At 39.1% G+C, this 27,941-nt stretch overlaps 2 protein-coding genes and 2 long non-coding RNA genes across 4 annotated transcripts; 1 reads left to right on the forward strand and 3 right to left on the reverse strand.

Moving 5' to 3' along the window:
* On the forward strand, positions 948-2,741 carry LOC109950557. Its single transcript, XR_002272791.1, has 2 exons — positions 948-1,293; positions 2,068-2,741. It is a non-coding gene; the product is annotated as an uncharacterized LOC109950557 (long non-coding RNA).
* LOC109950558 lies at positions 3,913-5,302 on the reverse strand. Its single transcript, XR_002272792.1, has 2 exons — positions 4,970-5,302; positions 3,913-4,510 (listed from the first exon to the last, which is right to left on the reverse strand). It is a non-coding gene; the product is annotated as an uncharacterized LOC109950558 (long non-coding RNA).
* On the reverse strand, positions 5,987-7,542 carry LOC18768114 (3'-hydroxy-N-methyl-(S)-coclaurine 4'-O-methyltransferase 2). Its single transcript, XM_007199585.2, has 2 exons — positions 6,757-7,542; positions 5,987-6,473 (listed from the first exon to the last, which is right to left on the reverse strand). Exons 1-2 carry the CDS (start codon positions 7,366-7,368, stop codon positions 6,168-6,170), a joined length of 918 nt encoding a protein of 305 aa, XP_007199647.2. The 5' UTR covers positions 7,369-7,542; the 3' UTR covers positions 5,987-6,167.
* On the reverse strand, positions 18,025-19,874 carry LOC18768170 ((RS)-norcoclaurine 6-O-methyltransferase). Its single transcript, XM_007200535.2, has 2 exons — positions 19,093-19,874; positions 18,025-18,774 (listed from the first exon to the last, which is right to left on the reverse strand). Exons 1-2 carry the CDS (start codon positions 19,858-19,860, stop codon positions 18,469-18,471), a joined length of 1,074 nt encoding a protein of 357 aa, XP_007200597.1. The 5' UTR covers positions 19,861-19,874; the 3' UTR covers positions 18,025-18,468.

Raw genomic sequence — 27,941 nt, forward strand, 5'->3', positions numbered from 1 at the left:
ATATGTGATAGTATGGTTATGCTCCACACATTGGCGTAGGTTATCTGGCGTGTGATAGCCCCCCATACGTGGCCGTTGGTAGTACCATGCGTATGAGGAGATTATGTGAAATACAGAGAAAATGAAATTAAGTTTATCGCTTATGTGTGGAATTAGGTTTTATGGAAGAAACTACGTGTGGCTTGAATCCCTCAGGGAGGGGTACGTAGGCAGCCAAAGGTTACTAGGTGCAGCCGCAGACTAAATGTTTAGTCATATTGTTATATGGAGATTAGTTCGGACCTTGTTGTTGGTCCTGAAATTGAGGTGAAAATGTGATTGTGTTAGGAGGCTAAAACCTCATATATTGAAATGTGAAAGGTTAAATGATGCATGCTGAAATTTAATAGTCATAATTTATATTTGAATTTATCGTTTGCCTTGCTTAAGGTATGAATTGATTTGTTAGCATACTTGGTAGTTGAGAATTATTGGAAAGCCGAAGGCTGTTTATGTGAATTGCATGAAATTATATTGTGCATGCTGCCAATTGTGAATATTAAATTGTGTTTTATGCAGGTTGTAATTTTAGGAAATGTTCAATTTATAGGGGAGACTCTGCTGAAATTTCGGCAGAAAGTCTCGGTCTTTAGTAAGTAGGCCCAGCATAAGGGTGATGTCGGGAATTCCACAGAATTCACCTTGGATTTTGAGAAATTCGGAGCAGGTCTTTTTAATTGGAGTTGAAATCTTTAGTTACACGCAACATGTGTTGAACAATTTTGGTAATGCATCATTTTCATTGGGATTTTTTCCAGATTCAACCACTCAATTTTAAATGTATTTTCATGTAATGGTAGACATCTTTTGCCCAATTGGCTGGAAGGATTTTGTCTTGTATACAAAATTCTTTCTTTGCCAAAGTATTTATCAAAAAGTTTATAGCAACTCATCAAATTATCTTATTAAGCTATATATCTGATTTATTATGATTTTAAAGTTCCCAAAATACCCCTATTTACAATTGAGCGTGTAAGAGGCTGGTGTTTGAAGTTTTGGACCCTCTTTTTATTGTAGTGATCCTCTCCATAATTTGTGTATGCAATTAATTATCTATTTTGATTATGGGGTTAATTTTCTTAATCCTACGTTTTGATTATGGTTTTAGTTTGGAGATTGGTGTTCTGATTAGGGTTCCTAAAGGTGGAAATTTGGTTGAAGTTCAAGAAATTCCAGGTATTGAAATTCCATTTGAAAATTCCGGAGCATTCGACACTGACTAGCAAGCGTGAGTGATCTGCCATCAAATTGCAGGTAAAAAACGTCTTTCTCTTCTATGTACATGGAGCCCCGTTCATTGTTAGTCCTAACCAGAGCAAAATTGGGTATCTGGGTATTAGTATATACCTACACGAAAAAGATGGGTTTGATTTTTGGTTTTTTAAAACCTGGTTATAGACCTACAGCATACAAACTAGAGCAAAACCAGAGCAAACCTGGGTATCTGGGTATTAGTTTACATACACGAAAATAGATGGGTTTGATTTTTGCTGTTTTTAAATCTGGTTTGATTTTTGCTTTTTTTGATAACCTGATAACAGGTTCTGGGGGGAGATGATCCTGTTTTTTTAGAATCAATTTTTAAGTTATAGTGATTGTTAGTTATATCCTGCTAGCACAGAAAATCACCATCGGCACACCATGTAGGTAAATACTGGATTATGTACCTACCAGACAGCTTATATACCCGATACCCAATTTTTGCTCCTGGTTAAGGTTTATACTTTTGTATAGGGATTGTTAGTTTTACCCTACCAGAATATACTGGGGGAGTTTTGGTTTAATATCGATTGTCATCAAAGGAGTTTTTTGCTTCTGTATCTTTGTGCGTTTTACAATAAGCTTTGCTATATATATGATAACGTTTTTTTTTTCCTATATATTTTTTGAGATACTCCCGTAACTCATAACAATTGTGTTCTTTTTCTTTTTTAGTTGGTTAGGTAAATTATTCTCATCATTTTTATTCTACCTATCCAACAAACAATGATTTTTCTTTGCATGTAATAATCTTGGATACTTGGGTAGGTACATTAATGTTCTTGTGTTCTAATATATGTTCAAGATCCAATGAGCTTGAGGTTGGGGCATTTGAGATGACTTACCTCGTGCCGGATCATCCTCCATGTGTACTAGAGACCGACTTAGATGTGCGTGTAATGTATCTGTCCTTGATGAATGAGAAGAAATATACAGTTACAATTGCTATTAAGGAGTTTTTATTTCCTGAGAAGCAAAACGGTGTTGATGATATGTTTTGTGGTGATGGTAATACGCATAATTGGGAAATATGCAGCACCTTCTGGTCATACATACTTGTCTCATTCTTGGAAGAACTACATCAATTATGTGGGTCAGAATAGTGATTGTTGTACATGATCCTGTTTTTTTTTTGGTTTTTTATTTTTATACTTCTGTATAGTGATTGTTAGTTGGATGGTTAAATTGTTGGTAGGCAAACTAGTTCACCCCATCGTGCCTATTGTGAGAAAGCATGTGCACCACACTGAGAAAAAAGTGAATGGCAGGTACCCTGCTCATTTTTAGGTCTCTCCCATGCTTCATAGTGTACCTGGTTTTGGGTTTTATTTTTGCTGTTTTTAAACCTGGTTTGATCTTTAGTTGTGATCCTGATAACAGGATCTGTTGTACATGATCCTGTTTTTTTTTAAGAATCATGATGTTAGTTTTATACTTTTGTATAGTGATTGTTAGTTGGATGGTTAAATTGTTGGTAGGCAAACTAGTTCACCTGATCGTGCCTATGGTGAGAAAGCATGTGCACCACACTTAGAAAAAAGTGAATGGCAGGTACCCTGCCCATTTTTAGGTCTCTCCCATGCTTCATAGTGTACTCCAAAAAGAAGGATAAATTCCTCCTTTATCGCCTATGGTTGACAATAGTTTACAGACAAAACAAATGACATCCACCAGGTACACCATCAAAAATGGATTCCAAATTGCATAAACCCCCTTTTTTTACTACACCTTTGGTAAGACCCTTGCAACAAGTACGATATCAGCAAATTCCAAGCAGGTGCAAAAAGTAGAATTGGATTGAATAACTAGTCTGGAGAAACATTGGTGCACTGTTGAGACAACATGATTTGCATTTGCAAAATGACATGGTAGTAGATACACTGTTCATCTCCCCCACACCCCCCCCCCCCCCAAAAAAAAAAACTCTAATTCTTACAATGCTTGGTCAGAAAGCTTCTGAATCATAAACTAAAACAAAACGTAAAAACATTTTTGTCCAACATAATATCGCATTCCAGAAATGTAACAAATGCCAACACACATGCATGTGATAACCCCCGGGGAGTTTTAATGTCATCTGCAACATATCATTCATCTTTTAAACTTTTTCCATCATGAAGAAATTTGTTGATGACTTTTGGACGATATTCCTTCATTGTGTTCTCTGTAAAACAAGGTGCCATGTTCTGACACTTCGAGATAGTTGAGACATAGTACATCACAGCGACCCCACAGTCGACGGTAGAAAACCCAAAAAAAGAAAAAGGAAAAAGAATAGTTTGATCAGGTGCATACAAAAAGAATCAGTTTTTCTTTTCCTCATCCAGTTTTGATCACACCTATTCTGTACCTACTTCAAAAAAATATTGTGCCCAATGGAAATCTACAGTTCAAAGGAAATTAACCGCATTACTTACGAGTCATCCATTTGTTGTGGGCAATTAGTCGATCGCCATAAAGGATAGTTAACATCAGTAGCTTTCAGCCATTGAAACGTTTGTTTCTCACCATTGAAACATTCAATCACATGATTCCAACTAACAATCACTATACAAAAGTATAAAACTTAAAAATTGATTCTAAAAAAAACTGGATCATGTACAACAGAACATGTTATTAGGTTATCAAAAGCAATATATATTATATGACCAAACTGTTTTGTTGATCCACACCAAATTTGGAACACAATTTACCTCCAATTAACACACATGGAGTCAACTGTTATCAATATACAAGATTTTCTCAAAATTATATAGGCTAAAAAAAACCCATCTATTTGGTGTAGGCAAACTAATACCCAGATACCTTGTTCATGTAGGTAAACTAAAATACTCCAGAATTTCGTGTTGGTACATAACCATCACAACAAGAAAGGAGAAAAATCTACATAATGAGATATAGAATGATAAATCTGAAATTTGAAAGTAATCATACTCGTTACGTAATGCTCATCTTAAACCCTTTTATGAAGGGCCTACTCTACTTGTATAGATTATGGAGCACCTCTAGAATTAATAACATCTCCAAGTGTTATCAGCTGGCTAAGAAGCTAGCTAGGATACCTGTAATCAGGTTTTGTTGGGACATTCAGAAAAAATGTTTTGGCTAATGCCCCTCCCTCCATCAAAGCAAATGGAGTCAGGTTCAGTCTAGGACTAACTTCTCCTACAGCCCAGGTTGGACGAACTGATGTACGAGAAAATTCATCAACCTGAGAAACAAAACCCTCTCAAAAGCATTCAGAACTCTGTATTAATTGCCCAGGTTTTTGTCGTTTTACTATGAAAGCATCTAACAAAGAAAAGGAAAAAAAATCAACACCAGAATTTCGTGTAGGTACATAACCATCACAATAGTATACAAGAGTATCTCAAAAAATGATAACCAAAACCACACTGGGACTTTCATCAAACACGTTGTGTGCGCCAAAAACTAACAAACTAAGAGTGTGATCAATATGGCACAAATCACAAAACAATTTCACAAAAGGAGCAAAAATACATAACCAGATTCCCAATAGGCTGTTGGTACATAAACAGGTTTTAAAAAAACAAAAATCAAGACCAGAATTTGGTGTAGGTACATAACCACTCTTCCTCTGGTTTTGCTCTGGTTAGTACTACCAATCGATGGGGGCTCCATGTACGTGCAAGAGAGAGACTTTTTTTACCTGCTATTTGACGGCAGACCACTCACGCTTGCTAGTCAGTGTCGAATGCTCTGGAATCGAATGCTTCGGTCGTTCTCGTATTCTCTTTACAACTGGGCTGATGAAAGGAATGCGCCTGGGAACCCAGATTTTGAAAGACATTAGAGGGTTTGGGGGAATCTAATGTTGGAGAATCTGTGGTTTCAATGGAGGGAATCGATCAAGGCTGAAATGGTGGTAAACTGAAAAGTTTTGAAACGGTAGTTGTAAGTTTTTAGTAAACGGTCAGATAGATAGTTTAGATGCGTTGTTTACCTACAATGGCAACTAATGTAAATAAATACAATATTATGACCTCTTTCTTCTTAGGGGGCATTACAATTTGAATTTGGGTTTTCAACGTAGTTATATAGATAGATGGGTTTGTGTCTAGGGGATATCAGCTGTATGGGCTTATATTGGAGTCTCTCAAAAGTTTACTACGCAGTAGACAAACATGGTAAGCATGCATTGTTCAGCCGTAGCTAGTGGCACATTATCATAAGAATAAGATACATATGTTTTAGTTATGAATCTTGTTTTTTTGTTGTGAGCATAACTTTTCTCTTTCCAATTGTGTTTTGATACTCTTCTAATACTATGTATTAGAATGTGAGTATCCAACCCGAAATCAATTGACAATGGATGGAGAGACCCAAAATCTTTATACCATTTGACAAGGCTTTAATTCTCCAATGTGAGATTCACACTCTCAATCAACACATACAACCTTTACCTACACACAAATCGGGGGAACAACTATTGAGCTATATGAATTGAATTGAATCAATACAGATGATACAGTATTCTGCAGAAAACTCTATCTGATTTTGCTTAGCTTCCATCCATTGGCTCTGTCTCACAAGTCGTAAGGACATTGAAAGACAAACTAATGGAAAGAAAGACATTGGAGGGCTGTGAATCACATACATGTATACCTTAAAAATCAAAGCATGTGTTGCTCAAAAACATGCCTACTAGTATTCAGATAGAAAGATATATAGCAGCCACAATGCATTTGCTCAGATTTTATTGCCAACCATCTAAAGATTACAAACTGCAAGAGCAGTAGGCTTATTAAATCAACAGATAAAGACCAAAAGGTAACTTAAAACACTACAATGAAACAGTACTCATTTGCAAAAACAAATCCACATCCATAACTTTTTGTTCTCTAAATTTAAGGAAAAGCCTGAATAACGGAACAGACAGCATGAATAGGTGTGATAGTGTGTCGGCTGAAGCCAGCTTCCTCAAGAACATATTCCCATTCCTTCAAGGTCCTTTCTTTTCCTGTGTTTGTATAGGCCATCATCACCATGTCTAGCATCAATCTCACATTTGTTAGTTTGATGTCCTCTTTCTCATCTTTTTCATCGATAACCGCTTCTACGATTATCACCTTCCCTTTATCTTCCGCAATAGCTTCCCTGCACTTCTTAAGGATACGGATGCACTCGTCATCGCCCCAGTCTTGAAGAACCGACTGCAATTCACAGAGTATCTATTGTCAAAACGCCTTGTTGAGCAAGAAAACTTATAGCAAGATAATCAGGGAGTGATGGCAGAGGAACCACATTTTTTCTTATCCCATTAGCGTAGACAAATGATGTAATAAGTAGACATTAACAGACAAATCAAATGATGAAACTAATAGTTCACAGGATGAATGAAAAATATAAACGTGTTGCTACTAGCTATTTTAAGGCTGCTCTTCCTCAAATGGTTTAGTTTTCTCTATATAAATATATATATATATATATACTTACCTTAATAATTACAGCATCAGCCTTTGGAACACAATCAAACATGTCACCTCCAACATTCTCAATGCGGTCACACTCCTGAGCAACAGGCACAACATGAGGAAGATCAAAGTTGATGCCTTGAATCCAAGGACATGCCTCAACCAACAAGCGCAAAGTAGTCCCATCACCCCCGCCCACATCTACAATTGTCTCAATCCCTTCGAACACCTCTATACAACTTTCAGTCATTGCAGACACAACCACCCTTGCATCACAAGCCATTGCTTCATTGAAAAGCTTGTTGTGATCAGGATTGGCTGCGCCAAAGCTCCATATGTCCTCACCATGTACTTCCTCAAACACTGAATTTCTAATATTACCTTTGATTCGGGTACTGAGGACATGCCACGGTGCCAGCATTACTGGGCTATTCTCTAGCAAAATGAAAGCAGCCATGCTGTTTTGTCCGGATTTCAATAGCCGTTTGGACAAAGGTGTTTGTGCATAAACTTTGGGGCCTAATTGGGTTGCTGGCTTATTTTTGAATATTTTGAGGTGGACTAGGACCCTCATGATGCGGTAAGGGGGAGAAGGATCACATCTTAGAGCAGATGATAGCTCTAGGAGTGTCATGGGGCCGCCATGGCTTTCAATTGCATCAGCTATTCCAAGCTGAATGGCACATTTTACCACCGCGATTTCAGCAAACCCGAACACATATTTCCAGATTTGCACTTTGGCATGTTCTTCTTCTTTCTCTTCTCCTCCTAACTCTCTTTATTTATCTTCCATCTCTTTCTGTGTGTGTTTCGTAGGCTCTAAGGTAGCAATATATATAATTTGCAGGAAGAGATTGGAGTATAGTTACATGTAGAACATGTTGGAAGTTTGAAAGCTAATGTCCCACATTGGAGAAAACAAAAGGTTCCATATGCTTTATAAGCATGAAACCTTAACATCAATTAAATAAAGATTGGTGGGCTGATGAGCTTGGTAGTGAAGACTATCATAGTTGACTTGCTTGATTAATATTAATATTTAAATAATCAAGACTTGGGCCTTGGGGTCTCTGGAAAATAAAAGAAATATACCTAGTTCGAAAATAAAATAATTATTTTTTTATTTTTCGGATTTCTTTGGCAGAAGTTAAATTCAAACCAGAAAGACTTATCTTTTTGTTTGAATTTGAACAGGTATAACTGATACTAACTGCTATTTTGAAAGGGTGTAATTCTATTATAAAACCACAAGTCCTAAGCCATAATACGGACATCTTTTTCCTTAAACTATCTCATATTATTTTAAAGTTACCAACTGTATTGGAGAGAAGCACACCAACGTTGGCCAGAATTCAAGGATCCGATGCTGGACCCTTGAATTATAGATAGTTGAATCCTGGGAGATATACGCCTGTTGAACTTCAAGCACTGAGAAGAGGCGAAATTCTGTCTTTAGGACATTGCAAATACGCAAGCCTCTATCTTCAATAAAAGTCAGTATTCTGTACTTAATTTATATTTGCACACTTATACAGATTTTATAATTTTGTTACTGTTTATATTTTAAGAGTTGTGCAATAATATAGTGATCCTATAGTATAAAACATTTACTGATTATTTCCTAACAGAACATGTGTTGAACAGTTTAGGTAATGTATCATTTTCATTGGGATTTTTCCCAGATTCAGCCACTCAATTTTAAATGTATTTTCATGTAATGATAGACATCTTTTGCCTAATTGGCTGGAAGGATTTTGTCTTGTATACAAAATTCTTTCTTTGCCAAAGTATTTTATCAAAAAGTTTACTACGTAGTAGACAAACATGGTAAGCATGCATTGTTTAGCTGTACGTAGCTAGTGGCATTATCATAAGATTCGAAAATATGGAGGGCTAATCACGTACCGACACGTGGCTCTCAAAAATCCTATCTGAAAAATTGTTGGGAGCATTTTTTCCTCATCACTTTAATTCAAGCTGTGTACCCTCATCATTATTCCCAAAAGGTGACGCATGTCCATAGTTTAACTCTTTATTTTTTATTTATTTGATGACATTATTATGAGAGAGAAACAATGGTTTAATAAAAAATTTCCTGATTTACCCTTTTCCTATTAATTTACCCAACAAACCTTCCATTTTTCTATTAATTACCAATGAAGCGAACAAAATCCAAATAATTAACAACATCATGACGATCATTACTAGAAAAATAATTGTTTCATTTGACATTGTTGAACACTTTGACTAAAAAACAAAACTCTTGAATGCTACTCCTCCTTCATAACCGAAAAAAAAAAAAAAAATTCAAATACTAAAGAGGCTTTAATTCTGTGATTAATAGGAGGCTTTAATGCCAATTGAATCTATGAAAGGACCCGCCTCGAATTTCCCAAAACCCGAGGCGAATCCTGTGGAATTCCAGACATCACCCCTATGCCGGGCCTACTTACTAACGACCGAGACTTTTTGCCGAAATTTCGACAGAGTCTCCCCTGTAAATTGAACATTTCTCAAAATTACAACCTGCATAAAAACACATTTAATAACCACAACTGGCAGCATGCACAATATAATTTCACGCAAATCACATAAACGGCCTTCGGCCTTCCTATAATTCTCAACTACCAAGCATGCTAGCAAATCAATTCATGCCTTAAACAAGGCAATCGATAAATTCAAATATAAATTACGACTACTAAATTTCAACACACATCATCTAACTTTTCCAATCCCAATATATATGAGGTTTTAACCTCCTAACACAATCACATCTATGTCCGCGGCTGCACCTAATAACCTTAGGCTGCCTACGTACCCTTACTGAGGGATCAAGCCACACGTAGTTCTTCCTTAAAACCCAATTCTACAGATAGGCAATACCTTATTTTATTTCTCTGTATTTCATATGATCTCCCCATACGCCGGTACTACCAACACCACGTATGGGGCCTGTCAACACGTCGGATAACCTACGCCACGTGCGACCATACCATACTATCACAATATCTCCCCATACGCTGGTACAACCAATGCCACTTATGGGGTCTGTCTCAACGCCGGATAACCTACGTCACGCGAGACCTGCACATCATATCACATATCTCCCTATACGCCGGTACAACCAACGCCACGTATGGGGTCTGTCGACATGCCGGATAACTTACGCCACGTGCGACCTCAACATGATATCACAATATCTCCCCATACGCCGGTACAACCAACACCATGTATAGGGTCGGTCTCAACGCCGGATAACCTACGCCACGCGAGACCTGAACATCATATCACATATCTCCCCATAAGCCGGTACAACCAACGCCACGTATGGGGTCTGTCGACACGCCAGATAACCTACGCCACGTGAGACCTCAATATCATATCATAATATCTCCCCATACGCAGTACAACTAACGCCACATATGGGGTCTGTCCGCATGCCGGATAACCTACGCCACGTAGGACCTAACTTTCACAGGGTGGTACTTGTAGTGTAACCAAAATCTGGGGAGGTACCTATGGTAGTGCGTATAGCACTTCAAACTGACATTCTAGACTCCTTTTATACCTTTACAAACATATATAAATATATAATTTACTTCTGATATTGTGTAAACCTCAACAATAGTCTAGCACCCGAGAATCCCCCTGGAAAGGTGAGATTACTCCGGGAGACTCACGGTCAACCAAGGGTCAAACTACCCTAACCCTGGTCAAACGGGCCTACGGGGCCCACAACCTCCAAATTCCGATCCGAAAGTTCCTATGGGTTCTACAAGGTATAGGACACTAGTCCTGCAAGTTTGGTCCAGATCGGACGGTCGGATTGCTCACGATCGCACGATCTGAAGGTTATTATAAAACATAAACTTTAAATTATTTAATCGGAACATCCGGGGCTCCGATTCACGATCCGTGAATTCCTACACGATTCTAGAAATACCTAGATTAACATATATTATATTCGAGACCTTCCAACGGTCCCAACCTATCAAACCCGGATAACGCGCAATATGCGAAAATCCGTTCGATAGTCAAACGACGTCCGAATTGAGATCCGCGAAATCCTACGCACTCGTGACAAACTAAGGATCTCATCGAGACACAGTGAAACTTCACTACTCTCGCCCACGCGTCGCCACATGCGACGGCAGCGCTGGGTGCCCAAAGCGATTATGCATCGCCGGAAAATCTCAAAACCACGGCTCCAAACTCCTACCCTAGATATAAGACCCTATTTGGAGCCACTTTTGTTCTTGGACCTACCCCAAAAACTGACCAGAGGTTGCCAGAATTGCCATCCCAAAACCGGCCGAATTTCAATTTGTAAATCGAATTGGCTACGCTAAAAATCGATCCAATCCTACCCAACAGGGAGCTAGAGCATGAAGAATGGATGAATTTTCATACCTTGATCGCCAGAAATGGCTGCCGAAGGAAGGAGATCGGAGCCGACGAAGTTCGAGTGAAAAACCGGGCAAAAATCGCCTTTTTCCAGCGGCTAGAGGAGCGGCCGATGTCAGGGGAGGGCTGTTTAAGGACCCGCCCCGAATTTTCTCAAAACCCGAGACGAACCCTTTGGAATTCCTGACATCACTCCGATGCCAGACCCAATTACTAAAAACCGAGACTTCCTGCCAAATTTCGACAGAGTCTCCCCTATAATTTGGACATTTTCCAAAGTTTCAACCTGCATAAAAACACATTTAATATTCCCAACTGGCAGCATGCACAATATAATTTCATGCAATTCACACAAATGGCCTTCGGCCTTCCAATAATTCTTAACTAACTAACAAACAATTCAAATACCAAATATGACTAATATTTAGTCTGCGGTTGTACCTAATAACCTTAGGCTGCCTACGTACCCTCCTTGAGGGATCAAGCCACACGTAGTTCTTCCACTAAAATCCAATTCCATACATCGGTGATGCCTTATTTCTTTTCTCTGTATTTCACATATTCTCCCCATACGCCGGTACAACCAACGCCACGTATGGGGCCTGTCAACACGCCGGATAACCTACGCCACGTGCGACCATACCATACTATCATCATATCTCCCCATACGCCGGTACAACCAACGCCACGTATGGGGTCTGTCTCAACGCCGGATAACCTACGCCACGTGAGACCTGCGCATCATATCACATAACTCCCCATACGCCGGTACAACCAACGCCACGTATGGGGTCTGTCCCAACGCCGGATAACCTACGCCACGCAGGACCTCAACATCATATCACAAATTTCCCCATACGCCGGTACAACCAACGCCACGTATGGGGTCTGTCGACACGCCGGATAACCTACGCCACGTGCGACCTCAACACAATATCACAATGTCTCCCCATACGCCGGTACAACCAACGCCACGTATGGGGCCTGTCTCAACGCCGGATAACCTACGCCACGTGAGACCTGAACCGCATATCTCATATCTCCCCATACGCCGGTACAACCAACGCCACGTATGTGGTCTGTCCCAACGCTGGATAACCTACGCCACGCGGGACCTAATTTTCACTTGGTGGTGTTTGTAGTGAATCCAAAATCCGGGGAGGTACCTAAAGTAGTGCGTATAGCACTCCAAACTGACATTCTAGACTCTGTTGTACCCTTGTACAACCATATATAATTATAGTTATATAAATAAATTCTAATATTGTGTAATCCTCCACAATGGTCTAGCACCCGATAATCCCCCCTTATAAAGGTGAGATTACTCCGGAAGACTCACGGTCAACCAAGGGTCAAACTACTCTAACCCTGGTCAACCGGACCTGCAGAACCCACGACCTCCAATTTCCGATCCGGAAGTCCCTATGGGTTCTACCAGGTATAGGACACTTGTCCTGCAAGTTTGGTTCAGATCGGACGGTCGGATTGCTCACGATCGCACGATCTGACGGTTAATAAAAAAATATAAACTTAACATTATTATTCGGAACATCCGGGGCTCCGATTCACGATCCGTGAAATCCTACACGATCCTAGAAATACCTAGATCAACATATATTAAATTTGGGACCATCCAACGGTCCCAACCTATCGAACCCGGATAACGTGTAATATGCGAATATCCGTTCGATAGTCAAACGACGTCCGAATTGAGATCCGCGAAATCCTACGCACTCGTGACAACCTAAGGATCTCATCGGAACACATTGCTACTTTTTCTACAGTGCCCACTCGCCGCCGCACGCGCCGGCAGCGCGTGGGTGCCCAAAGCGATAACGGTTCGCCGGAAAATCTCAAAACCACGGCTCCAAACTCCTACCCTAGGTATAACACCCTATTTGGAGCCACTTTTGTTCTTGGACCTACCCCAAAAAGTGGCCGGAAATGGCCGATCACAGCGGTCGAAGTTTCGGCCGATTTTCAATTCGAAAATCGAGTGATCTACGCTAAGAATCGATCTAATCCTACCCAACCATCAGCTAGAGCAGCTCGAGAGGTTCAAAATCCATACCTGGGTCGACGGAATTGGTGGCCGGAGGAGGGAGATCGGGGGCTTTAAAAATCCGACGACATCCGGGCGAAAATCGCCATTTTCCGGCGGCTGGAGCGGCGGCCGATGGCGGGGATGGGCTGGGTTGTGACGCCGAGGCCGAGCCGGTTCTTTTGGTACCGCCCCCGTCCGCAGCTGCGGCCGGTGGCCGAAGTTACGAGGAGAAAGAGAGAGAGAGCCGACGGGAGAGGGAGAGAGATCGCGGGAGAGAGAGAGAGAGAAAGAGAGAGAGAAAAATCTGATTTGATAAAAAATCCCATTTCGAAATATTTACGATTATGCCACTGGGCTTCTTTTGACCATATCTCTCTCGTTACAACTCCGATTCGAGCCCACTACGTGTCTATGAACTCGTCTCAGTACGACCTATCCAAAAATACAAGTCGCGGTCCCAAACTCTCTCCGGTTAAAAATATGACTAAAATACCCTTAAATAATTAAATAATTAAATAAGGGTAAAATTTGGGGAAATTTGGGGTCGGGGTGTTACAGGCTGGGTCGTGACGCCGAGGCCGAGCAGGTCCTTTTAGCACCGGTCCCATCCGCAGCCGCGGAGATTTCAAGGAAAGAGAGAGAGAGAGACCGACGGGGAGAGAGAGAGAGAGAGAGAGAGAGAGAGAGAGAGAGAGAAATCTGATTTTTTATTAAAAAAATCTCATTTCAAAATAATTACGATTGTGCCACTGGGTTTCTTTTGACCATATCTCTCTCGTTACAACTCCGATTCGAGCCCACTACATGTCTACGAACTCATCTCAGTACGACCTATCCAAAAATACTACTCACTGCCCCAAACTCTCTCTAGGTAAGAAAGTGACCAAAATACCCCTATCTCAAGTGTAAATTTGTAATTTCCCTTAAATAATTTAAATAATTTGAATAAGGGGTTTAATTTGGAGTCGAGGTGTTACAATCTAACTCAATCAAATACTTTGATCACTTAAAAAAAATTGATCCAACAAAAAAGGAAATGAAAAAATGAAAAACTTTTGGTGAGCATGTATAAACTCATGAACTTTACTACTATCGGACACCCAATTGAAGGGACTATGTGTTTCTTTTTCTATCGGACACCCAATTGAAGGGACTTTTGTGTTTCTTTTTCTTTCTTTTTTCTTTCTTTTTTTTTTTTTGGGGTTTTTTTTTTTTTGGGGTTAAAGTGGGGGGTAAACATCCCAGAACAAAAGAAACTATTCACTCTCATCTAAACAGACTAATCTAGTTTTAGGAATATCTGAAGTATCATCAGCTAAACAACAACTGGCAAAACTAGGAGCCGTGTCAAGAATGAACAAGCCCAAATCCAAGTTATAGCTCCAGTTGGCAAGACAATCATCAACTCCATTCTTCTCTCTATACACATGCGTGAGGGTGGAATTACCAATTTTTCTCATCAGTTCACAGCAGCTATCAACCAAGGCTGCCAAAGGGTGCAAACGAAGCAGAGAAGGCTGCAGGCAAAGCTTCACAGCGATAACGCTACCTTTTCAGTTTCTATTGTTTTGATTTATTTTTTAAATTAAAAATCTATAGGGTTAATCACGTGCTGACACGTGGATATCAAAAATCGAATTCTCATATAAGAGAAGCAAAGGCTAATTGCAATTTGGGAAAAAGGTATATCAAGCTGGGTATCCGTAATAACTATTTGTCGTTCCAAATTTGCTTAACAAGTTCATCACACTAATACTATATAATAACACAAGTGAAAGCACTATTTTCTTCGTGTTCACTCTTTGTCATACAAATTCTTTATCTATTTTCTAAACTTGGACAAACCCATCAGCACCAATATTAACGCCGAACAAATCCAATTAGCACTTTTCATCACACAATGATACAATACAAGTTTCAAAGTAACTCACGTAATAAGGGTGGGTGAGAAGCAACTGCAAAACAAATTAGAAAAAAATGGAGAGAAATATTAATAAAATCGAGTATGTTTTAATAGGAAAAATAATGCTCAGGAGTGTGATCGCATTGAGAATGTTGGAGGTGACATGTTTGATTGTATTGCAAAGGCCGATGCTGTAATTATCAATTGTAAAAGAAGTTGTAATCCCGCATGGATAGAGCGGAAAAGGCTGAGTTGCCATAGTGGGATAAAAGTGAGCGGAAGCCAATGATTGAAGTATCTTTGCGCTTGGGGCAATGATGCAGCTTATGAGGTTCTAACACCCTCTGCCCTTGAGAATTTCTGGAAGGTCTCTCTTTGGAGTAAGGGTTTAGCCGCTTGGAAGAGTATAGCTGGTCAGCTATACTATTTTTTTAAAATTAGCAAAAAAATGGAGAGAAACATTAATAAAACCGAAAATCGAAAAAAACCAAATACAGCCGCCCGGCTATACTATCTATCCAACAGACAATTTTGAAGTAGGTAAGAGCTGGGGCCAATGCAGGGAGTAGCGGTAGGGATGGCAACGGGTCGGGTAGGGCCCGGGTATGACAACACCATCCCCGTCCCCGCTCTCCATCCCGCCCCCGTCCCCGAACCTGTCCCCGTTTAATAGGTTTCGGGGAATTCTCATCCCTTCCCCATCGGGAACTATCCCCCATACCCGCCCCGAATCCCCAATTTTTTTTGCATAAAAAAATATTTATCATATATTTTAACATTAAGTTTCATATTAAATTATCATTCAACACATCCAAATTAACTATAAAGTTCAACTCAACTATTCAAAATCATATCAATATGAAGTTCCAGAGAAGATTAGGAATAATTAGGAGATGGAGGTTAACTTAGGGTTAAACATAAATATTATAAATATTTATTTATTTATTTAAGTATAAACATATATATTTTCGGGTCGGGTTCGGGGATGGAGATGCCAGTACCATCCCTTCCCCATACCCATCGGGTATTTTTCAAATTCGGGGATCCCCGTACCCGATACCCGTTTAGCTCCAAAATCTCCCCCCGTTAGGGTCGGGGACCCGCCGTTGCGGGGATTTTTGCCATCCCTAAGTAGCGGTAGTGCCTTTGTTGACAGCTGCTTTTGCAGTTTCAAAAGTGATTTACAACTAAGAAATCAACAAGAATCACTTATTTATTGAAAAAAATCTGATTTGAAAACTTATTTTCAAGATATTATCATAAGATCCATCAGATGTGATACAAGTGGAAATTAATTTCTTTATAAAAGGCCAAGAACAATCCAGCCTAGTTATGGCCTACTGATATCCAATCAGTTCATACTCATGCTTTTCTGATTTTTTACCTTTGCATTATCAGGCAAACACAAAAGCAACAACTGTTCAAAAGATCCTCTGTGCACTGTGCGTTGATGATAAGGTGGATCCTGGAAACTAAATTCATTTGGCAACTTGCGAGAACAATATCTTTCACGGAAACCCTACCTGCCTAATATTGCACATCTCTTTCCTTCACAAATGGTTCCCTGGAATTCACATCCATTATCTCAACCACAAACACTCGTATTCATTTCCTTCAATAATGCCTCTATGGAATCAGCAGGGTGATATGAAAATCAAATCATTTAGAAAATTGAATATAAGAAAATAATAATACTATATTTTTTAAATCAAAAAATCAAAGAAAACTGAGTGTAGCCGCTCGGCTATACTATTTATTTTTAAAAAAGAGAGGACCAGCCTAGCGATTGGGCGTCCACGAGTCAAAATAAGTATAGCCACGTGATACTTATATATTTATTTTTTAAATAGGGAATACTTATATTTATTTTTTAAATAGGGAGCAAAGCTGCTGCCCGATAACTCCCCATCCCCAAATGAGTTTTCACTCATATTTTTAGCAGTTTAGCTGTTTTTGCTAGCTTTCTCTGACACCTTTTGTTTCTGGCCTCCTAGCTTTGCGTGTGTTTCTTTTCTTCATGCTTCGTTTGATTGTTGCTTCTCCTTTTGTTTGTTGCGCTGGTCTGTTTTGGCTGTGTTTATGAAGATCTTTTTACCCAAAAAAACAGAAAAAAACCTAAATCCCAAAATCTGTTACGAATGCGGTGGTGGTTGTGGCATCGACGGTTCATCAAGTGGTGGTGGTAGGGTTCGTTTAGGCTCATGGGTTGTTTTAGGATTTATTTTTTAAATTAAATTAATCAAGAAAAGTAGAAAGTTTGTTGAGTTAATAAATAGAATAAGGCTAAATCAGGAAAAATCTTATTAAAGCATTGTTTCTCTCTCATAATAATGTCATCAAACAAATAGTAATTAATTAATTAATTATAGTTAAATCCATGGAGATGTGTAGCCTTTTGAGAAGGGTAGTGTGGTGAGGGTACATCTTGGGTTAAAGTGGTGAACAAAAATGTTCCCAAAATTGTTGGGATTACATCATGATAAGATGTACGTGGAGTAATCAAAAATCTATATAGCTAATTACGTGCCGACACGTGGATATAAAAAATGAATTCTCATATAAGAGAAGCAAAGGCTGCTTGCAATTTGGGAAAAGGTATCACAAGCTTGGTATCTGTACTAACTATTTGTCTTTCCAAATTTGCTTAACAATTTCATCACACTTATGCATAATAACACAAGTGAAAGCACTATTTTCTTCGTGTTCACTCTTTGACATACAAATTCTTCATCTATTTTCTAAACCGAGTATATCCGCGTGGCTATACTATTTTTTAAAAAAATGGAAAAATCCAAGTATAAACGCGCGGCAATACTATTTATCCAACAGTCAATTTTAAGTAGGTATGAGCTGGGGCCAATGCAGGGAGTAGCGGTGGTGCCTTTGTAATGCAACAGCTGCTTTTGCAGTTTCAAAACTGATTTACTGCTAAGAAATCAACAAGAATCACTTATTTATTGAAAACTTATTTTCAAGAGATTATCATAAGATCCATCAGATGTGATTCAAGCGGAAATTAACTGCCTTATAAAAGGCCAAGTTTGGCCTACTGATATCCAATCAGTTCATACTCATGCTTTTTTTCTTTTTACCTTTGCATTATCAGGCAAACACAAAAGCATACAACTGTTCAAAATATCCTCTGTGCACAGTGCGTTGATGATAAGGTGGATCCTGGAAACGAAATTCATTTGGCACCTTGCGAGAACAACTTCTTTTATGGAAACCCTACCTGCCTAATATTGCACATCTCTTTCCTTCACATCTCTTATTTCAACCACAAACACTTGTGGATACGACACTCGGACTTCCAAGCTACACTACTATACAACACCTTCACTTGGGTTTTGCAAAGTGGTACTAACACTTTTTGTTCTCTAAATTTAAGGAAAAGCCTGAATAACGGATTGGACAGCATGAATAGGTGTGATAGTGTGTTGGCTAAAGCCAGCGTCCGCAAGAACATATCCCCATTCCTTCAAGGTCCTTTCTTTTCCTATTTGTGTAGCGGCCATCATCGCCATGTCTAGCATCAATCTCACATTTGTTAGTTTGATGTCCTCTTTCTCATCTTTTTCATCGATAACCGCTTCTACAATTATCACCTTCCCTTTATCCGCCGGAATAGCTTCCCTGCACTTCTTAAGGATACGGATGCACTCATCATCTCCCCAGTTGTGAAGAACCCACTGCAATTCACGAAAACAGAATCAGAGTATCCATTGTCATAACGCTTTGTTGAGCAAGAAAACTTATAGCAAGATAATCATGGAGTGATGGCGGAGGAACCACATTTTTTCTTATCCCATTAGCGCAGACAAATGATGTAATAAGTAGATATTAACAGACAAATCAAATGATGAAACTAATAGTTCACAGTATAAATGAAAAATATAAATGTGTTGATGCTAGCTATATTTTAAGGCTGCTCTTCCTTAAATGGTTTAGTTTTCTTGATTTCTTTTAACTATATATATATATATATATATATATATATATATACTAACCTTCATAATTACAGCATCAGCCTTTGGAACAAAATCAAACATGTCACCTCCAACATTCTCAATGCGGTCACACTCCTGAGCAACAGACACAACATGAGGAAGATCAAAGTTGATGCCTCGAATCCAAGGACATGCCTCAATTAACAAGCGCAAAGTAGTCCCATCACCCCCGCCCACATCTACGATTTTCTCAATCCCTTTGAACACCTCTGAACAACTTTCAATCACTGCAGGCACAGCCACCCTTGCATCACAAGCCATTGCTTCATTGAAAAGCTTGCTGTGATCAGGATTGGCCGCGGCATAGCTCCATATATCCTCTCCACGTTCTGCTTCAAATGCTGGATTGCTAATACCTTGAATTCGAGCACTTAGGCCATGCCACGGTGCTAGCACTACCGGGCTATTCCCTAGCAAAATTAAAGCAGCCATGCTGTTTTCTCCGGATTTCAATAGCTGTTTGGACAAAGGTGTTTGTGCATAAACTTTGGGGCCTAATTGGGTTGCTGGTTTTTCTTTGAATATTTTGAGGTGGACTAGGACCCTCATGATGCGGTAAAGGGGAGAAGGATCACATCTTAGAGCAGATGATAGCTCTAGGAGTGTCATGGGGCTGCCATGGCTTTCAATTGCATCAGCTATTCCAAGCTCAATGGCACATTTTACCACCCCGATTTCGACAAACCCAAACACATATTTCCAGATTTCCACTTTGGCATGTTCTTCTTCTTTCTCTTCTCCTCCTAACTCTCTTTGTTTGTCTTCCATCTCTTTCTCTGTGTGCGTCGTAGGCTCTAAGGTAGCAATATATATAATTTGCAGGAAGAGATTGGAGTATAGTTACATGCAGAACAGTTTAGGTAATGTGTCATTTTCATTGGGATCTGTTGCCTAGTTGGCTGGAAGCTTGGTATGACAGGACCCGCCCCGAATTTCCCGAAATCCGAGACGAATCCTGTGGAAATGCCGACATCACCCCGATGTTGGACCCAGTCACTAAAACTAAAGCCTCCTTTCCCAAAAGGAATAAGGGCACGAGACTTTCTGCCGAAATTTTGGTAGAGTCTCCCCTGTAATTTGAACAATCCCAAAAATTTCAACCTACATAAAACACATTTAATATCCACAACTGGCAGCATGCACAAGATAATTTCATGCAATTCACATAATCGGCCTCCGGGCTTCCAATAATCTGAAACTAAACTACCAACAGAGCTCTTAAGTCAACTAATACCTTAAGCCCGAGACGAATCCTGTGGAAATTCCGACATCATCCCGATGTCGGACCCAATCACTAAAACTAAAGCCTTCTTTCCCAAAAGGAATAAGGGCACGAGACTTTCTGCCGAAATTTTGGTAGAGTCTCCCCTGTAATTTGAACAATTCCAAAAATTTCAACCTACATAAAACACATTTAATATCCACAATTGGTAGCATACACAAGATAATTTCATGTAATTCACATAATCGGCCCCGGCCTTCCAATAATCTGAAACTAAACTACCAACAGAGCTCTTAAGTCAACTAATACCTTAACCAAGGAAAATAATAATTTCAAACATAAATATGAATGCCTAAATGCACTTTACGTCATCTAGCTTTCAACCGAATTTCAGGACCAACGACAAGGTCATAACCAATCTCAATAAAACAACATAAATAACATTTAGTTTGTGGCTGCACCTAGGCACTACCCTAGGCTGCCTACGTACCCTCACTGAGGGATCAAGCCACACGTAGTTTTTCCTAAAAAATTCCGATTCCAATCTCCCCAATAATCGCATAATCTCCCCATACGCCGGAAATTCCAACGCCACGTATGGAGTCTGTCATCACGCGGAAAATCTTATGCCACGTGTGATCTAACAATCATATCATCTCCCCATACGACGGAAATTCCCACGCCACGTATGAGGTCCGTCTCAACACCGGAAAATCCTACGCCATGCGAGACCTAATAATCACATAATCTCCCCATACGCCGGAAATTCCAACGCCACGTATGGGGTTTGTCATCACGCTGGAAAATCTTACGCCACGTGTGACCTAACAATCATATCATCTCCCCATACTCCGAAAATTCCAATGCCACGTATGGGGTCTGTCTCAACGCCGGAAAATCATACGCCACGCGAGACCTAACAATCAGATAATCTCCCCATATGCCAGAAATTCCAATGCCACGTATGGGGTCTGTCATCACTCCTGAAGATCCTACGCCACGTGTGACCTAACAATCATATCATCTCCTCATACGTTGAAAATTCCAACGCCACGTATGGGGCCTGTCTCAACGCCGGAAAATCCTACGCCACGCCAGACCTAACAATCACATAATCTCCCCATACATCGAAAATTCCAACGCCACGTATGGGGTCTGTTATCACGCCGAAAAATCCTACGTCACGTTTGACCTAACAATCGTAATATCATCTCCCCATACACCGGAAATTTCAACGTCACGTATGGGGTCTGTCATCCCGCCGGAAAATCCTACGCCACGGGTGACCTGACAATCACATAATCTCCCCATACGCCGGAAATTCCAACGCCACGTATGGGGTCTGTCCTCACGCCGAAAGATGCTACACCACGTGAGACCTAACAATCACAGGGTGATACTTACACAGTGTAATTAATATCCGGGGATGGACATAGGGTAATGCGTATAGCACTTCAAACTGACATTCTATACTACTTTTATACCTTTATAATTATATATAAATATATATATTAATCTCTAATATTGTATAAACCTCAACAACATCCCAAGTACCCCACACATCACCAATACTTTACCAAAAATGCTAAATTTAACTATTAATTATAATGAATTTCAATAAACCATTAAATTCACATGCATAAAATTCCATCACAGAGCCATGCTATTTATTTAAAACTAAAGTCCATTCACTAAAGTCACAGCCGAACCCAAAGCTCACTTTCATAACTCACCCAAACTTGGTCAAACGGGCCCACGGGGCCCACGACCTTCAAATTCCGATCCAAAAGTTTCTATAGGTTCTACAAGGTTAGGACACTCGTCTTGCAAGTTTGGTCCAGATCGGACGGTCGGATCGCTCACGATCGCGCAATCGGACGGTTATTATAAAACATAAACTTTAAGTTATTAAATCGGAACATCCGGGGCTCCGATTCATGACCCGTGTTTTCCTACACGATCCTAGAAATGCCTAGATTAACCTATATTAAATTCAAGACTATCTAACTGTTCAACCCTATTGAACCCGGATAACACACATTATGCGAAATCCGTTCGATAGTCAAACGACCTCCAAATTGAAATCCGAGCACACCGACACACTCGGGACAACAAAGGGATTGCATCGGGACACAATGCCCATTTTCTACAGTGCCCACGCACCGCCACACTCGCAGGCAGTGCGTGCGTGCCCAAAGTGATTACGGATCGCCAGAAAATCTCAAAACCATGGCTGAAGAGTCCTACCCTAGGTATAACACCCTATTTGGAACCACTTTTGTTTGGACCTACCCCAAAAACTGACCGGAAGTGGCCGGAATCGCGATCCCAAAACTAGCCAAATTTCAATTCATAAATCGAGTTACCTACACTCAAAATTGATGCAATCCTAACCAACCATCAGCTAGATCATGAAAATTAGGTAGAAATTCATACTTTACACGTAAAATTTGGTGGAGAAATGAGAGAGAACGAGCGATTTGAAAATTCGGGAAAAACCGCAGAATTTTCTGCAATTTCTGGTGAAACTCACGGCTACTAGCGGCGGGGCTTGGCTGGGGTTGGAAGCGGAAGATCAACCGGTCATTTTGGGACTAGCACCACCTCGAATGGTGGCCGGATTAAGCAGTGGCGGCGGAAAAACAACCGCTGCTGTTTTGACAGAGAGGAGGCGCGATCAGGAGGAGAGAGAGAGAGAGATGAGAGTTTTCTCATTTTTATCAAACCATTTTTGCAATATTTACGATTATGCCATTGGTGATGTTTTGATCGTATCTCTCTCGTTACAATTCCGATTCGAGTCCACCACGTGTCTATGAACTCGTCTCGCTGTGTTCTAAGCAACGATACAGTCGAAATTCCCAAATTTCTTCCCTGTCAAAAAGTCAACTTTAAACCTAACAAAATATTCTATGGGCAAAATGGTCTTTTATCATGTTTAATTAATAATTAAACATTTATTTAGGACCGGGTCATTACATGGTATCTGTACTAACTATTTGTCGTTCCAAATAACAAGTACAACTGTTCAGAATATCCTCTGTGCACTGTGCGTTGATGATAAGGTGGATCCTGGAAACCAAATTCATTTGGCAACTTGTGAGAACAACTTCTTTCACCGAAACCCTACCTGCCTACCTGTCTAAATTCATTTGGCAACTTGTGATAAGGTGCACTGTACGTTTGGTTGTTGCTTCTCCTTTTGTTTGTTGCGCTGGTATGTTTTGGCTGTGTTTATGAAGAACTTTTTGCCCAAAACCACTTGTATCTATTATCTCGTCCACAACCACTCGTATTCATTTCCTTCAATAATGCCTCTATGGAATTAGCACCGCGATATAAAATCATTTAGAAAATTGCATATAAGAAAATTATACTATATTTTAAATAAATAAATAAATAAAACAAACCGAGTATGGCCGCTCGGCTATACTATTTATTTTTTAAAAACGGCCTGACCTATTATAAGTATAGCCACACGGCTATACGTTAAAAAAAATAATAAAACCCTATATATTTTTTTTTTAAAATAAGGAGCAAAGCTGCTGCTTGATAACTCCCCATTCCCCAAATGAGTTTTCACTCATTTTTTCCATTTTCAAACAATCTCCCCCCTCCCTCTTTTTTATTTTTATAGTTTTTTTAGTAGTTTAGCTGTTTTTGTTGGCTTTCTCTGGCACCTTTTGTTTCTAGCTACGTCCTAGCTTTGCGTGAGTTTCTTTTCTTTATGCTTCCAGGGACGGACCCAGGATTTGAAAATGGCATGGGCTAATTTTTTTTTTTTTTTTTGGGATAAATTATAAACCCTTGTTTATTACCAAAAAAATAATAATAAGCCTTCTTTTTTCAATATATTTTCTTCATCATATTTAGAACTTTTTTATTATTATACTGACATTTGAAACAGACAAAAATCTTGTAATTATTGATAAGATTGTTGAAATATTTGGAAGGGATTGAAGGGAAACAAAGAAGAAGAAAAACAGAGGAGAGCTACACATGTACTAGAAAATATTTAGAAGGAATTGAAGTAAAAATAAAATAAAAACACATATCTCATCCCCAACACACACATCCGTTTCTTTACTCTCTCTCTCTCTCTCTCTTTCTTTCCAATTGTTTATCATCTTCTCCTCTTTCTTTTTTTTAAACTTTTTTTCCTCTTCTCTTTCTTTATTCTTTTTTCTTCTTCTTCCTCTCTTCCTTTTTCTTTCTTTCTTCTTCCTCTCTGTTCTTTCTTCTTGTCAGCCGACTAATTGCCTAGGCTAGAGTATTAATTTAGTCCACAAAAAAAAAAAAAAATGTTCCCTGGGCTATAGCCCATGTCAACATGTTCATGGGACCGTCCCTGTATGCTTCGTTTGGTTGTTGCTTCTCCTTTTGTTTGTTTCGCTGGTCTGTTTTGGCTGTGTTTATGAAGATCTTTTTCCCCAACACAAAAAAAAACAAAAACAAAACAAAAAAAAATCTAAATCCCAAAATTTGTTATGGATGCGGTGGTTGGTGTGGCCGCGATGGCGCTTCATCAAGTGGTGGTGGTAGGGTTCGTCTAGGCTCATGGGTTGTTTTAGGGTTTTGGTTATGTTGGATTTGTGGGCTTTGTTTGGGCTTATGGTTAATTATGGTGAAATGGGCCAGTAGTTTTAGTGCGGCTTTTGTCTGCGTTAATTGTGTTTTTAGCATGTTAGTTTGTTGCCTTCTTGGGATTGGTATTTTAGATGTCTTGTCGATGTCTTTAATTGTACCGTTGAAGTTTATCTAATGAAATTTCTATTTGATCCAAAAAAAAAAAAATTATAGAACGATACTTTAAGAGAAAATTCTTATCAGCTACTTCTAGTTCGGATAATGTGAATAGTTTGAATTCGAGAGATGTGGTGGGTAGTTGGAAAGAAAGTGAGTTGCAAGATGAAAACTAGTGGTGGATAATTGTAATATGATTTTTCAATTAATTATGAATTATAGTATTATTGTTTCATTTTTATGGTTCTATTATTTTGAATATAAATTTTTTAATCTTTAAGACGTTCACCCCAGAAGGAAAATTTATGGATCCGTCCCTAGCAGTATATGTATAATTTGCAGGAAGAGATTGGAGTTGAAAGCTTTATATACATAATGTTGTAGAAAATCTACTGAACATTTAGAAATCTGTCATCCTCATTCAAGATTGAACAGTCAATTTTGAAGTAGATAAGAGCTGGGGCCAATGCAGGGAGTGAAGGTAGTGCCTTTGTTGATGCAACAGCTCTGCTTTTGCGGTTTCAAAAGTGATCTACAGCAAATTAACCAGAATCACTTATTTATTTAAAAAATCTGCTTGGGAAACTTATTTTCAAGAGATTATCAAAAGATCCATCAGATGTGATTCAAGTGGAAATTAATTGCATTATAAAAGGCCAAGAACAATCCCGCCTAGTTATGGCCCACTGATACTCTCAAAAAATAAATCCCAAGTTGTCCAAAACTCAGTTCATACTCATGCTTTTCTGATTTTTACCTTTGCTTTATCAGGCAAACACGAAAGCATACAGCTGCTCAAAATATCCTCTGTGCTGTGCGTTGATGATAAGGTGGATCCTGAAAACTAAATTCATTTGGCAACTTGTGAGGAGCGATAACGCCACCTTTTCAGTTTCTATTGTTTTGATTTATTTTTTAAATTAAATTAATCAAGAAAAGTGGAAAGTTTGTTGAGTTAATAAATAGAATAATGTTAAATCAGGAAAAATCTTATTAAAGCATTGTTTCTCTCTCATAATAATGTCATCAAATAAATATTAATTAATTAATTAATTATAGTTAAATCCATGGAGATGTGTAACCTTTTGAGAAGGGTGGTGTGGTAAGGGTACATCTTGGATTAAAGTGGTGAACAAAAATGCTCCCAAAATTGTTGGGATTACATCATGATAAGATGTGCCACGTGGAGTAATCAGAAATCTATAGGGTTAATCACGTGCCAACACGTGGATATCAAAAATCGAATTCTCATATAAGAGAATCAAAGGCTAATTGTAATTTGGGAAAAAGGTATGACAAGCTTGGTATCTGTACTAACTATTTGTCGTTCCAAATTTGCTTAACAAGTTCATCACACTAATACTATATAATAACACAAGTGAAAGCACTATTTTCTTCGTGTTCACTCTTTGTCATACAAATTCTTTATCTATTTTCTAAACTTGAACAAACCCATCAGCACCAATATTAACGCCGAACAAATCCAATTAGCACTTTTCATCACACAATGATACAATACAAGTTTCAAAGTAGCTCACGTAATAAGGGTGAGTGAGAAGCAACTGCAAAACAAATTAGAAAAAAAATGGGGTGAAATATTAATAAAACCGAGTATGTTTTAATAGGGAAAAAAATGCTCAGGAGTGTGATCGCATTGAGAATGTCGGAGGTGACATGTTTGATTGTATTGCAAAGGCCGATGCTGTAATTATCAATTGTAAAAGAAGTTGTAGTCCCACATGGATAGAGCGGAAAAGGCTGAGTTGCCGTAGTGGGATAACAGTGAGCGGAAGCCAATGATTGAAGTATCTTTGCGCTTGGGGCTATGACGCAGCTTATGAGGTTCTAACCCCCTCTGCCCTTGAGAATTTCTGTAAGGTCTCTCTTTGGAGTAAGGGTTTAGCCGCTTCTTTAAAAATTAGAAAAAAAATGGAGAGAAACATTAATAAAACCGAAAATCGAAAAAACCAAATATAGCCGCCCGGCTATACTATCTATCCAACAGACAATTTTGAAGTAGGTAGGAGCCGGGGCCAATGCAGGGAGTAGCGGTAGTGCCTTTGTTGATGTAACAGCTGCTTTCGCAGTTTCAAAAGTGATTTACAACAAAAAAATCAACAAGAATCACTTATTTATTGAAAAAAATCTGATTTGAAAACTTATTTTCAAGAGATTATCATAAGATCCATCAGATGTGATTCAAGTGGAAAATAATTGCTTTATAAAAGGCCAAGAACAATCCAGCCTAGTTAGGGCCTACTGATATCCAATCAGTTCATACTCATGCTTTTCTGAGTTTTACCTTTGCATTATTAGGCAAACACAAAAGCATACAACTGTTCAAAAGATCCTCTGTGCACTGTGCGTTGATGATAAGGTGGATCCTGGAAACTAAATTCATTTGGCAACTTGCGAGAACAATATCTTTCACGGAAACCCTACCTGCCTAATATTGCACATCTCTTTCCTTCACAAATGGTTCCCTGGAATTCACATCCATTATCTCAACCACAAACACTCGTATTCATTTCCTTCAATAATGCCTCTATGGAATCAGCAGGGTGATATGAAAATCAAATCATTTAGAAAATTGAATATAAGAAAATAATAATACTATATTTTTTAAATCAAAAAATCAAAGAAAACCGAGTGTAGCCGCTCGGCTATACTATTTATTTTTTAAAAAAAAGAGAGGACCCGCCTAGCGATTAGGCGTCCACGTGTCAAAATAAGTATAGCCGCGCGGCTGTACTTATTTTTTTTCTTTTAAATAGGGAGCAAAGCTGCTGCCTGATAACTCCCCATCCCCAAATGAGTTTTCACTCATTTTTTAGCAGTTTAGCTATTTTTGCTGGCTTTCTCTGACACCTTTTGTTTTTGGCCT

The sequence above is a fragment of the Prunus persica genome, chromosome G8 (assembly GCF_000346465.2).
Source record: "Prunus persica cultivar Lovell chromosome G8, Prunus_persica_NCBIv2, whole genome shotgun sequence".
Lineage (NCBI taxonomy): Eukaryota > Viridiplantae > Streptophyta > Magnoliopsida > Rosales > Rosaceae > Prunus > Prunus persica.

Bases quoted from the DNA above. Each gene is read 5' to 3' on its own strand.
- LOC18768114 (XM_007199585.2), bottom strand. From the start codon at position 7,368: ATGACACTCCTAGAGCTATCATCTGCTCTAAGATGTGATCCTTCTCCC. The intron at 6,474-6,756 runs GTAAGTATATAT...TGTGAATTGCAG, and splicing joins CTGATGCTGTAATTATTAAG to TCGGTTCTTCAAGACTGGGG.
- LOC18768170 (XM_007200535.2), bottom strand. From the start codon at position 19,860: ATGGAAGACAAACAAAGAGAGTTAGGAGGAGAAGAGAAAGAAGAAGAA. The intron at 18,775-19,092 runs GTTAGTATATAT...CGTGAATTGCAG, and splicing joins CTGATGCTGTAATTATGAAG to TGGGTTCTTCACAACTGGGG.